Below are 14491 nucleotides of genomic sequence, written 5' to 3' on the forward strand. Positions count from 1 at the left end.
ATTCTGCTCACACCCAGGCAGAGAGGGTTTGCTGTCTTATTGCACGCAGTCAAAGGCCTGCCCCAGGCTCCCCTCCATCTCCATACGATATTGTTACAGGGAAATAACCCTTGCATAGTGTGATGTTCTAACAGCGCTCCTCCTTGCCGTGGAAAGAGTGAGCTTCTCTCTTCTTAAGTCGCTGTCTCTTTTCTCCTGGCACAAGGTAAAATTTACGCATACATAGAATTCAACTTTATATATATATAAACACATGAAAGTTTACTGTATGCCTGAGGCATGGAATATTAGCTTCTACATTAACCACTTAAGGATTGTACAACTGGGCTGGTGAGATGGCTCAGCAGGTAAAGGTTCTTGTCATAAAGCCTGATGACCTGAGTGTGATGATTCCCAGGATCCAGACAGTGGAAGGAAAGAACCGATTTTCACGTTGTCCTCTGATACCCACAGTACACACACTGACTAAGTAAGTCAATAAATAAGAAAACGAATACACATTTAGCGAGTGTAAAACTCTGTATATTTTTACTTAGTATATTTACAAATAATATACAACAATCACCTCTCTCTAATTCCAAACACATCCATCCCCTTGAAGGGAAACCCTCGACCTTTCACTTCCCATCTCGTTATTATTGCTCCAGCTTCTGAATCTTGCTAATCTGCTTTCTGATTCTTTGGGTTTGCCTAGTCCTTGGCATGTCGCGTTCGTGGAACCAAACGATACAGTTTTCATGTCTGACTACTTGTCTTCTGTAAATAATCTTCCAAGTTCACCCATGCTGCAGCATGCACTACTGCCTTATCCCTGTTTTAAATGGCCGTGGTGTGCATACCACAGTGTGTTTATCCATCCATCTCTTGGCGGAGGTGTGGTCTGTTTCTGCATTCTGGGTGTCGTGCTGCAGTGGACAGGTCTTTGAACACCTGTTTTTCCCTTCTTTTGGCTGGGGATAGACTCTGTGGGTCAGGTGGCAGTGGATTGCTATCTTTAGAAGGCCACCATTCTGTTCCCATCTCAGCCGCACCGTCTTGCTCTCCTATCCACAGTATAGCTGGGTTCCAGTGTTTCCACATCCTGGCCAAGCACTCGTGGCTTCCCCTTCGCTTTCACGATAGCGGTCTTAGTGGTGGGAAGCAGCATCTCCCGTGAACCCCAAGATTTGTACCAAGCCCCTGACTTAGGCCAGCCACTGTAACTCTGCTACAGGTAGGACAGGCGCTGTTGCCAAGGAATCTAAACATTATTCCTTAAAGGTAATAGTAAATAAAACTAAGCGGGCCTTTTTCTGGAGTGTTTCAGTTCAACACAGTAGCTTGATTGAATGTAGTTATCAGCGCCTCCCACACGGCTGAGTTTCCACGACACTTTTTCCACAGTTAATTACAGAGGCCCTGATGTCCCCTTACACCGAGCTTACAAGACATACTTTAATTGGCTTCTGCTGCCACAAAGATGCCTTGCTAATGGTCACTGACCCCCCCCCCCCCAATATCCTAGTACACGATGTAGCGAGAGCTGTTTGGCAATTTCAGTACCTGTGGCTTGTGCATACTTGGAAGACAAATGTGCAGCCCCCCACAGGGAGGGCATGCACAGAAAATACTGATTGGAATCTTAGCAATTTACAACTTACCATGTGACAAGTGAGGGGGGGGCACACCAACTGTTTCTCTGAGTGTGTCATACACCCACCCAAGAAAATGCTCAGCTTTCCTGGGCTGACTGGAAAGTTACTGCCTGTTTGGTCCCAGCAGGTCACCTCACCTGGAATTGCAGCATAGCACTGTCCTGATCCTCAGCACAGCAAAACTAAAAGTTTCTATCCAGGGGTCTAATTGAGGGACCCAAAGGGCTGAGTGGGAGGATACTGCTGGAACAGGGGGCCTCCCTCTTGTACCATCTTTTGGATAATGGTGCTTGTGGGCCAGTGAAAGTAACTGGGTTCCGTGACAAAAGACAGACCTGGCTTTTCCCATCAGTCTCTTCTCGGCCTTCAGTAACAGAGGCCCATATAGTCATGATAAAGCCTCCCAAACTTTGCACTTTGAACGTTGCAGGTGATGTGGAATGGCATGCTAGGTAAAGCCTGAGACTCGTGGATCAGGAAGGCCAGGTTGTGCTTCTTAATGCTGCTACATAGCATCATGAATCCTCATTTTACCTGTGTGTTCACAAGTAGCTCCACTGCTGTAAAAATCAACCTTTGAATGAAGGGATGAAATGGTCATAGGACTAAGGTTTATTTCGCCTTGGTTTGTATACAATTTTATAAGAGGACGTCCTTGATGGACGCTTCACAAACAGAGGAGGCCACAAGGACCAACATAAGCTAGACACAAAAACGTGGTGTGCTCAGATAGCATACGAGGGAGAGAGCAGTGCCGTGTGACAGACTCGACACCGTGTCCAGGTAAGCAGCTCACTTCTAGTCTTCAGGAGTGTGGACACACCTGGGTCCCAAAGCAAGTTCAGGGACATTACCCTCACTACCACATTCCTCTTCTGTAGAACAGGGGTTGCTGTGATCTAAGATGCTTGGGTTAGTGCTTGATTCTTAAGAAGGCTATATGCCATTACCGTGATTGTAGTGGCCATGCTGTATATAATATGGGTTACAGAGAGTCAAAGGGTACAGACTAAAGAATACTAAGATTAAGAAATGAAATACGTGGGCTGGAGCAGTGGCTTAGCAGTTAACTGCACTGGATGTTAATGCATGGATTAGGTTTACACATCAGGCGGCTTCCAACCACATGTAGCAATGACTCCAGGGGTTCTGACACCATCTTCTGACTTCCAGGCACCCACCATGCACATGACACACGGACAGACAAACAGGTATGCACACACACGTAATCATAAATAAAAGGGAAAAAACTACATACCATCGATGGTGTGACCTTGGACTGCTCTGAGTGCTCAGTATATTACTTGATTGATAATTAATTAGAAATAACCATTAACAAATGAAGTCAAACTTTGCAATCACCCTCCTCTAGAAGATCTCCCCCATGAGATTCCAAGTATGTCACCATATTGGGATCATTTTCTTGTGAGAGAAAATGTGCATTTTCTTTGATGTAAGTTTTTAGTGGCTTCTTGAATTTCAATCTCCTAGTGACTGGAGAAGTTAGAAGAACCCGTGGGTCTGAACTGCTGCCCTTGTTCCAGAAAGAATATATTGAATATCTCAAATAATAGATTCTTCAGGCTGGGACGGGAAAGGAAGGGATAAACGGATATGCTGGATGGCAAAGGAGGCTGAGTAAAATGAACAGGATTTTCCCCTTTAAGAACTCATAAGAAATCAATCTCCAGACACACAACTTCAGAGCAGAAAGAGACCTTAGAGATTATACAAGAAAAAAAAAATGGGTTCCTTTATTTAATAACATTAGTTTTAAAGCAAATAAAATTAAATAGCTTCAGAAATATATTTCCAGCGTATACACATTTCATTACTTTAATTCTCACGATGGCCTTTTGGCTGAACACTGTTGTCTCCATCTCTGAGAAACTGAAATTGGAGGACACTAATGACAATCACTTAGTTTCCACGGCTAGAAGTCACATGAACTGTGACTTTGCATTATATATACACGTGTGTGTGTGTGTGTGTGTGTGTGTTATCAAACATTGATAACTCACAAGGGGTTTGTTAGGATGAGTTAGTAAACTCAGATTTTCTAGATGAGCAATCGTTCTTAAGCACTCTTTGAGGGTCTAAGGAACTCAAAGCACTGTCGGGGACAGATCCTCAAGCTGTGGTGACTGACGCCTGCCTTCAACCCTGAGTTATGACACCTACGATCCAACCTCTCCTGTGGACACCCAGTGAGAAAGAAATACCTCCACCCTGGCTCAGCTTGTTGGCTATAGGCATGGGCTGTATCTGTTCCCTGGTGTTCAAAATGAAATTTTTCTGAAACCCCCGTGGGATGAAAAACACTGTCCGACTGCCTCACTAGAGTTTGTGCTGGTCACTTTAGAAGGAGTGAAGACAGTATAACAAAATAATTTGTTATTCTGTTAGCGGGTATAACTTCATGCCTTTCGTCTCCCCGTTTCTCACCCCTCCCTCTGTCCTGTGCCTTTGCTGAGGACGAACCACAGATGGTTATCTCTCAGGAGTGTAACTAGGGAAACCACAGACCTGCCCCAATCGCTATGGAGACAGCCATTTATTTGTCCAGCCTCTGAGTAGTCATGACATCAGCAAGGCCAGGGAGTAAAACAGGATAACATACGTCTTACAAAGAAATTCAAATTCCCAGTAAGGCCGAGAGTGCACAGTGGAAAAATTCGTGTATTTCAGGTGCCCACCACCCTCACCTACCAGTTTTAGCTGTACAAAGCTCACTTTGCAGAACGGAGTGAGGAGACTTTTAGGACCAGTATAACCAGAAGCAAGCTTGTAAATCCAAAGACATCTGAAGCTTTAGAACCAAGCGAGAGTATGGTGCCCTGGAAATTAATCTGATGGACTCCGCCCCAGAACACAAAGGTCTGGATAGCCATCACCCAGATGCCTACAGAGTGTCTTCATAGTTTGCCAAGGGATGATGAGTTTTCCCAGAATAGGACAGATAAAGTCACAGGCAAACCGTAATGCCACGGTGGCTTGGTCAGCCTTTGGTCCTGATACAAAAGTGGCCACAGGATCTGAAGCTGACTTGAAACGTGAGCCTTAAAAAATTTGTAAACAGTAACCAAGCTTTGTTTGGTCCCTTGATCTAAACAATCAAATGAAGCGTTCTCGTTGTAAGCATGGGTCATTTTATATGATGTACTTTCTATGTATTTTATTGTTGTTTCTTATTTGCCTAGAGATGCCAGGATTTGTTTAAACATCAAATATAATGTGTCCGAATGAAACAGGAGCGCTGCCTCTTCCCCTAGTGTTCCCTTGGTGCTACAATGGTTCGCAGGATCCTCCACTTGGATATTTCCATGTAAATGTGCTTGTCAAACACCCCAGTACGAGAAGGTTCCAAACACAGAAGTGGAGTTATTGATATTTCCCGGCGATGTGTGAGACCCTCTTTATTCTCCAAGGTCGGGTGTGCCTCTTTGTTGCTAGTCCTTCAGCCGTGTTTGCATTATTGCAGAGCTTGCTTCTAGAAGCATCCCCTCAGTGGACGCAGATATTCTCCTGCTGAGAAGTTGCATGTGTTGAACAGCAATATGATATATACTGAGCAAGAGGTTCCACGCTTGCTGTGTAGCAAAGTATGCCTTAACGACGCTTGTTAAAATAGATTTCTGTTCAATATTCAACTGTGTTCCGGGCAGGCTATTGTGATCAGAAGCTTAATTAACCCGACTCTGTCCCTCCCTTTACAAAGTAGGTTTGGTTGGTTGACTTCCCTGGAACGATAGCAATCAGTTTTATAAATAATTTTTGTTAAGTATATTCACATTAAATGTCAGAGGTCCAGTATCACTTTGACTCTTTTGTAAGGTACGCATTCATTTACATGTGTCCGTGAGGGAGATCTTACACCTGTACGTGCGTATGTAGGAGATGCAGGCATAGAGTTGTCAGTTGTGCAGATACTTAAATAATTCATGGATGGGCAAACATATCTCTATGCATGTATGCCTGGGACTAGTGGACAAGTGTACTAAATGTGCAGAATAATGGGTTCCCCTCCTTTTGCGCGTATGAGATGTCATCTTAATGATGAGAAGTAGTGACAATTCATTAACAGATTGTGGCTAAGATCAAGTGTTTGATTTGCCTACAAAGTGTGACCAGTACTCAATTATATCAAGTGTATGCTTTCCTTTGGAGCACATTTTTTCCTTTTGCCAGTTAAAATAACCTTGAGCTTTATATTATGTTTTGAAAGAGCAGCAGACAAAGGTTCCTACAATTTGTTCTTCAGTGATGATTTTTCTGTTAAGATGTCATTTAAGAAAAAAAACAAAAACAGTGCTTCTGTATTTCTTGTTTTCTTTTTAAAGAACAAATAGGTAACACCAAGAAGACAAACAGTGTGTCAAGGTTCTTCCTGTCTGATCCCCAACCTTGGTTTAAGAAAGCAAGATTTCCACATTTTTTTGTTAGTTGTAATATTTTCTCTTAAGTCAAAAAAAAAAAGTACACTTGGAAGATATACATCTACATCCATACACACATTTGAAAACAGATTCACATTCGTATGGATTCTTAGAAAGATGGTTGGTTAGCATACAAAAGCCACAAATAAGGTAACCATCTTTCTATTTGCAAAGTCTCTTTTACACTTCATTCTGCATCCTGGGTACTGAATGCAGTGTGCATTTCTGTTAATGCGCTGTGACTATTCTAGGTTACTCTAGTCCAGGGCCGTGGACTTGTTTAGCTGTCTGCTAGGGTATCCCTTGTGTATTTTGTACAGAAGTCCTTTGCTGATTTTGTATATTTTGTGAAGCTAGTTTTGTTAAGAAAATAGCAAATGGTTTAATCCCAGAGAATGCTCAGCCTCGGCTGCTTCTTGCACGTCACACAAGGAGGACTCTAGCGACCCTCGCTGTAGTTCTGAAGCAGAACACTGCTCCTGCTCCTGCTGCTGCTGCTGTTTGGGGGCCCTGGAGCAATGATGCCTCAGCCATTTGATGAGATGCTGGGACACCCTCCATCCCAACAGCGGGATGAGCCCAGGTGTGCAGACGTTATGTGTACGTAGGGAATTCTGTTGGAAATGCTACTCTTATTCCAAATAGCCAAAGCCTGTTTCAGGAGATTCCCATTTCTCAGGTATTTCTCATGGGAACGCACATGCATCACTGAAGTCTTGGAATTATCTTACTCTTTTTTTTTTCTTCTTACTTTTTGTGAAAGTTTGATGTAGGGTGGATTGGTGTTAATGTTGTAGACCAGCTTTTTCTAGTTCTCACCTCTTTTAAGGATTTACACGTGCTTTGTAAAAATGTTTGAACTGCAAAAGAAATGTTTCTCTCCTGCTTCAATTATGAAAATTGAAACTGCAAACAAAAGAGACGAACTGGGATAATTCGGAGTCTATTACGCTTAAGGTCAGGGATTCTCACAGAAGTGCTGTCGAAGAGATTACCTTCAGTCCCCATTCATGCTGGCTTTCCTTCCTGACTTGTTTATTTTCTCGGACTATGAGAGCACAGTAGTCGGAATATTGCTCTCGGGGAGTCCGCACTTAGTTCTTGTCTGAGGATTTCTTCCTAAATGGGCTCTGGGATCATGTTAGCAGGCATATTGTTTGCTGAAATCGAAGCTTCCTGGGGAAATTAGGGTGGTTAATTTAATATCATCAAATGTTTTGGGGCTTCTCAACTTATTCAGAGACCAAGGAGTGCAAATCAAATTATTCTGTATAAAGTAGAGGACAATAAGTTACCTCCAAAAAGAAAAAGAAAGGGCGGCTTTCGCTCTCCCATCCACTGCCTTCCTAGACTTCCTAAGAAGAGCAGAGAAATCTCATAGTGTCTCCTTCTGGGGATCCCTGCTGGGGGACACACCATGTCTCAGAAAGCCAGGAGGTGCTGAACCCTCGATGGGCTCAGAGGGAAATAATACTTAGGTGTTTTCTCTTGTCATAACAAGGGCCACAGGGCAGCAGCCAGGACCCTGTGACAAATGGCTCAGCACATTCTTCCGTGGACCTGTGCTAAGCACAAGGAGACACTACTTAGCGTCAATGAGAAAGACATTTCTTGCCATCCAAGAAGAATAGGGCAAAGCGTGTCATGCCCAGTTGCTGGGCTCCTTCTGCTCACATTTTTAGAGTTATTTTTGCCCATGCCCCCCTGAGTGATGGTGTGCTTGGCATGGTGCGCACAACAAGCTTTTCTCATTCGTCTTGAAGAGAGTCTTTGATTGAACATTTTTCAAAGGCGTGATACAGACCTTTGACCCAAGTGCTTAAAATACACACCAGCAGCCTCCAGCATACCGAACTCTCCGAAGCAAACTGCTAAATCAAATGCTTTGGCTTCAGCTACCAGAAGGTTCTCTGTGTGTTTATTAGTTCTCTGTTCCAACTCTCACAAAGAAACGCTGAGCTTGCTTTTTTGTTGTGGTTTTTGTTGTTTTGTTTTTTTTTCCCCTTCCCTCTTACGTGCTTTCAGACTTGGATGTCTCTGCGTTGTTATTTTGGGAAGAAAAGGCCATCTGGGAATGGCAAGATGGTTCTCTGGCTAAAGATGCTTGCCACCAAACCTGATGACCAAAGTTCAATCCGTGGAGCTCACGTATTTTGAAGGAGAGATCAGAGTTGCTCAGTTTGTCCTCTGACCTCCACACCCGCTCCCTTGAATAAATAAGTGTAAAAGAAAAGGCATCTGTCTGAAGCAGGCGACTGCTCGTTTTGTTTGAGGACCCAGTGTTTACATGAAACGGGAGTGACTGTGAACTGTTAATTGGGCTTTTTGTGAATCCTCAGCTGCTCGGCTGTACAAAGCCGTACCGGCGGGGAGGTGGAGTCAGCACTGGTTTCCATGTGCCTGGCAAACCCCACAGGCGTGTAGCACCCATGTAGACTTCCTAACAGTGCACCTTGAGCCTGGCCCTTTGACTAGCAAGGTGGGGATAGATACAGGTCCTGTTTGGTTTCTGTACAGTGAGAGAGAAAGGACACCATCTCCATTACAATAAACGTCTCCTGGGCAAGCACGCTTGGGCATAAATATTTTAAATTTTGATACATTTCATATGTGCTAAAGTAAGCTATGAAATACAGCCACAGAGATGCTTACATTCCGTCTCCGTCTTCCCTCTGATGAATAAACAAATAGGTGTCAATGTGTGCATCCCACTGAAAATCCTTAAACATCACACAATTAATAATGTATTTGACCTCTCTGATTTTACCTTAATTGATCATGGTGTCCTCTTCTCCACATCATTTTGTGACCTGGGCTTCAAGGGTCTCATGTAACATTGAGTGCAGATTTTTATAAAACATTAAGCTCCCCTCCCCAGCTTTTCATTCCCTTCCCACCACTCTGTGATAGGATTCCCTCCACTCTTATTTCTACAAATTGTTCTTTTCTCCTGAAAATTACTTTCTTTTTCCCATTTGGGTGGGGATCTGCATGTTTAAAATCTCCTCTTTGGTTACTGATGCCCCCCCAAAAAGAATGGAAAGCACTCCCCAAATCCATCTGCTTGCAGTGTGCTAGCATTGCAAAGCCCTCTCTGGGCTGCACACACACTTGAGCGGGTTCCCCACAAACAGCCATCTTCCTACGCCCCAGACAATCTGATGATTTAGATACTTTTCTACTTAGGCGAATGGTGCGTTTTTGCCGAATTCAGCATGTTCGTTGAACAATTTCTTGGAGCCCAAAGCCAGCCCCGCCGAGTTTCTGCTTGGTAAGGTTTGGTGGCCTTGACGTGGAGCAGTGGTTGTTGATTCATCGGCCTTTTAATTGATGATAAATCTGGGCACTGCGCAGCAAGACTGCCCGAATAGAACCATTGCCCAGAAAGTGGCTGCCCCAGTACAGATCCAAAGGCATCAGCAAAATCGTGTAAAGAACAGCCCCAGAAAGCTGGGGGACTGAAGAACCCTGTAAATCCATGTACGCCAACGTTAGCCAGGACTTGGAACACTAGGTGTAGAACTGGTCAACCTCAAGGATGCTTCTGCTTTCAGAGACCTGTGTCTTGGTTACTTTCAATTCTGGACATAATCGATTTTAAACCTTGCCCCGTGATGACTGTCTGTCTGGGTGATGCGGCTTCATAATGCCACACAGGACCTGAGGCAGCACGGGAACTTACATATTCTTAAGGCTCTCAATCCATATACTTTTGCAATGATCATAATATTCTATCTTCCTTTGTTTAATAAAATAAAATAAAACCCTCTGTGAGAGTTACCCATTGTTACTTTTGGTGTGTTTCGTGGAGAGCTGATTTGGGATATATTAATGGAAGTTACAAATCAAAATACCAGCCATAGGAAATGATCTACCTAAAAAGGACTCATTTTTTCTCGTTTCATATACGTCTCCATGGAAAAAGTTTTAAGTACAGCCACACTTTCAGCTTGCCCCAACAGCGGCGTCCTCTGCAAAGGACTGTAGACTATTGGGTGCTAATAATCATTTTCCGTACGACGTTCTTTTCTGTACATTGCCGTTTTCGGAATTAAATGTATGACATATAGTAGAAGTTGGGTGTGGTCATGGTAATATATACCCTGATTTACTATTTCACAAATGATAAACATTTTTGGGATGTCTGTTGAAGCGGTGTCTGTTGTGTATTACATCTCGACTAAAATCCCTCAGTCCTCAATTGGGATGTCTCTTACTCAAGGCATCTTTTAGAAACGCATTATTTTCCTGCATTTAGGACGGGAAAGGGGAATTAAAAAGGAATCCTAAAAATAGGTGCATTTAATTCTCCCCAATTTAAACGTAAGTGGCGCATCTTTTAGGCAGTAATGCTGTTCTTTTTCCTTCTCCATCACAAACACTTCCATCAATGAATTTCTTTACTGTTGGCGATAGTTAGTGCAGTTTGAGGGAATCTGTATTTATTCAGAAAATGTTCCCATAGAATGACCCACCAGATGGGCCCCATAACAATGCACGGAGACAACAAACCACCACAGACATTTGGTGCTTAGAATAATAAAAAGACTATAAAATTAGATTAGTTGAGTCTAATTTGGAATCGGTATATTCCCCATGCACCCTCACCGCTCTTGGGCAGATAAAGCCTTGAGATTTAGCGCTGTGTCAAAGCAAAGACTGTAAGTTCCAGTAAAAAGGAGACGAGGGAGAGGGGGGAAAAAGCATTCTGGGAGGTCGCGGAGGGCAGAGCAGTGACCTCCAATGATTTACAGGCCTTTAGCTTAATGAAATTGTTTCAGTGACATGACGGTAAGAGCTCGTAATGGATTGGATGCCCTAATGTAATGAAATTACTCCCTTCTGCCTAAAAAAAAAAAATGCGCAATTAATATTTACTGAGACCTGACAGCCTTTGGTGCGCTCGCCTGTGTAGTTCCCTCAGACAGTCAGAGAGAAGAGACGGAGCAGCGTGGCAGACAGGCTGGCTCTGCAGGAGCTCCTGGCAGGGACAAGCAGAGCCTGCAATGGGTGGAGGGACAGGCGCTTGGTGGCCAGGGAAGCCGGCTAGCCGCCCAGCCCCTCGCCGCTGCCCCTGCTCTGCCTTCATGCTCTCCCTTGCTTTCCCACAGGCAACTGGACAATAACCACATCAGCTGCATTGAAGATGGAGCCTTCCGAGCGCTGCGCGATTTGGAGATCCTGTGAGTTAATTTTTGCGATTGCTGCCTTGTGTGTGGGAGAGAGTGTATACATTGTGTGGAGAGAAAAGAGGGGGAGCGTGTGCGCAGCGGGGGGTCCTTCTGGGTTCATTTCTGGGTCTTCTGCTGCAATGCTATTAAAATCAGGCACCGGGAGATCCCTCCGGCTTACCTTGGCCAAAGTGTTTGCCGGCTGCAAAGTGTAATTTCTCACCTCCCACAAACTGGGGTTCCTCAGTCGAGCCGTTTCTCTTATGCTCCCGCTGTATTTGTTGGAGCAGATGGCCAGAATAGCCCCCCATCATCTGTCTGTGTATTCAGGGAGCGGCTGTCTGAGTGTGGGCAAGACAAGGAGACAGGTTACAGGTCTGTGGCCAGTGACAGAGGGGTTATCACCAGAAGGTGAGTCGGAATTAGCCAGAAGCAGGGAGGGACCTTGGCACAGGACAAGGGGGAATGACAGACAGGCTGGTGAGGTCCAGTTATTGCTCCGGCTCCTGAGATCTTATCTCAGGCTTAAATTCAAACTTTAAATAGTAACCTTAAAGTAGTGGGGATGACAAGATGAGGGGAAATGATTCCTCCTTGAAATCCCACCGTGTATACCTTATGTAGAAACACACCACACACACACACACACAAGATTGTCCTCCTGTGTCTTGATTTTCACATGCTGTCACTAAACAAACCTGCTTTCTGGAGAAAAGTCACTGAGGGGTCATGTTGGGGTCGTTCAACTAAAGTTAGATTGTGTTAGAAAACAGCTTGATTGTTTTCTCCAGCAGGTACACTGCTCACTGCCCTTGATTTGGGGAAGCCTGGAGAGGAAGCAATAAAGCACGGTAGAACTTAGGTCAGGGGCTGTGCAATTCAGTCCTTACCCAGCCACTAATTAGCCATGTGACCTTGGGCAAGTCCCTTTGGCTCTCAGAGCCTCAGTGTTCTCTTTCCTAAAATAAAGGAGTTTATTGCTCTCACTTGAGAGTGACTTGCCTTCTCCAAAATCTGCAAAAAAAAAATCATTACAGTTTGGAGTAGTTCTAGCTTCAGAGTGGTGAGAGAATAGGATGAGTTGAGCATCCTTGGGGGTGAAATTACATAGTTAGAGATTTCCTGTGCTGCTTGCAGTGGAAGAATGAATGGTTGGCTAAATGAATGAATGTGTCAGAATATCCCTTTGTACCTAAAGGAGGGTGCATAGTCTGCCTTTTCACCTGGAAGACACCAGCAGTGGGTTGAAAGATCCCCTGCACCTTGCTAGAGAGGAAGGTGATTTTAGGAGGAATCACGGGAAACAGAGGGGATGCTGATGCTGCAAGCTACTCAAAATCGCTTGCTTGCAAGCTGAGGATTCCTGGCATAGAAAAGAAGGGACCCACAGACAGGAGAGGTCAGATTGTCAGTCCTGAGATGGATGGTCTCTCCTCACCCAAACTCTGACCCCGGAACCGGCAACAATTGCATGTCTGTGGGAGAGTGTGCCAGCTCGAATTTAGCAGCCCAAGACTTCTCTTCCTGGGAAACTGGAGTTGAGAAGGGGAGGCATGATTTTCCCTGCCTTCGAAAAAGCCTCTGTAGAAAGGTCTGTTAGGAACCTGTCACCTTTTACTCCTTGCAGGGGAGAATGAGAAAGATGAGAAAATGCCTTCTGAAGAAATAGAAGTCACAGCTGTCACCAAATAGCTGTGATGACCTGTCAGCCCCTTGGTTAGCTCTCTACCAGTGTCATCTGAGGGAGTCTTTGGGGGAAAAGAAGCGTTTAGGATAGGCTCACATTAGTGGGAACTAGGAAGCCATGGACTTGGGTCAAGCTTTGTGACCTGTCACCTTTGAGAAGGGACCACACAGGAGGTCCTGTAAATGTTGTCCTTCCAACATCTTTCTCCCTACTGCACCTTCGTCCAGGTCAAAATTTCTGCCTGGGACATATTTGAACAATTACTCCATTCTCAGAATTTTACAGGGGGAAAAAAGTGATATCCACACATATCAGGTGTTGCAAAGTTAAAATCTAGAAATCCATGGCCAAAATAATAATTAACAGTAATAAAAACTTCTCATTCCTCATCATTGCAGAAGGCCTGCAGGATCTGATTCGTTTATCTTCTCAATTCCAAACAAAGACAGATCAATAGCTTTGTTTTAAAGATGCTCATTTGGCTTCACATGGCTAAGCACTTAAAATTAATCACAATCAGTTATTCCGTGGCTTTTTTAATTTCCAGCAGAGACACAGAGCTTTGAGAACATCCATCTTAATGGTGAGCCATTCTGAAATTGGCTAAAGTTGACATCTCCATTTAAGGAGCCTCTCCTCCCCACCCTAGACCTCTAAAACATCATCTACACATTGACATTTTATAACACATCTCTGTGACCAAAAGTTAGGCACCATAAGGAATCTTGTCAATGAAACAATGAACAGGAACTAAGTGGAGGCATTGCATATTAATAATTTTTTTTAGCTATAAATATGTTTCAAATACATTAGCCTTAGAAAGGTTAATTATAGAATCCTGAAAAATAACTGTTTGCGTATTGAGAAAACTGTCATGGTTCAGATGTACTGTGACATTATGTAGTGTGTGGTAGGAAACGAGGAATGGGGTGTGCTTATCTCATGGAAAGTTCTAGAGATTATTTGTCTTAAGGAAAATCTGAGATGTCAACTCCTCAGAGAATATTTCACACTAGTGATGTGCTTTTCCCGTCTTTCTTATAGTTGGAAATGCTGTAACTTTCCTTTGCATTGAAAAGTTGGTTTTGTTCATTACATTGAACGTGAACTCAGAACATGGCTCTGAGCGGGACATGTGAGGAGATCATGGGGCCAGGGTAGGAAAGAGTGAAAGGCACAGTGTCCCCTCCATGTTGGCTGTACCCCATGGGGACTGTTCAGCTCAAGGTGTAGTGAACAAGGAAAGGCAACGTCCCCCTCTGTTTTCCAGTCAACAGACAGAGGAGTAAGAACAACAGTAGTGCAATTTCTTAAGTCTGGCATGTCCTCACAGCGGAGGAGGGATGGCAAAATGGCCAGAGCTGGAAGTTCATCCCGCCTACCACCACAGCCAGCGCTTGTTCATCTCACGCAGTTCATCCCACCACACCACACCCCAACACTCCCTCACATTGGCTATCTGCCTGCCCTCAGCCCCCCTAAGAAACTATTCCCATCACCCTCCTTTCACAGTAGTTTTACAGTAGCCAACAAACTACTAAGCAATAGGCAGGCCAGCCTCTG

The 14491-nt window shown here is 44.2% G+C and overlaps 1 protein-coding gene across 1 annotated transcript in view; it reads left to right on the top strand.

The window, feature by feature from the left end:
- The window catches only part of Slit3 (slit guidance ligand 3), a 593945-nt gene that overhangs the window by 416212 nt on the left and 163242 nt on the right, over positions 1 to 14491 (top strand). Inside the window, exon 6 of the mRNA XM_057774230.1 lies at positions 11182 to 11253. Within this exon, the coding sequence (XP_057630213.1) occupies positions 11182 to 11253 (72 nt within the window). The remainder of the gene's footprint in view (positions 1 to 11181; positions 11254 to 14491) is intronic.

The sequence above is a fragment of the Chionomys nivalis genome, chromosome 7 (genome assembly GCF_950005125.1).
Source record: "Chionomys nivalis chromosome 7, mChiNiv1.1, whole genome shotgun sequence".
NCBI classification, from domain to species: Eukaryota; Metazoa; Chordata; class Mammalia; order Rodentia; family Cricetidae; genus Chionomys; species Chionomys nivalis.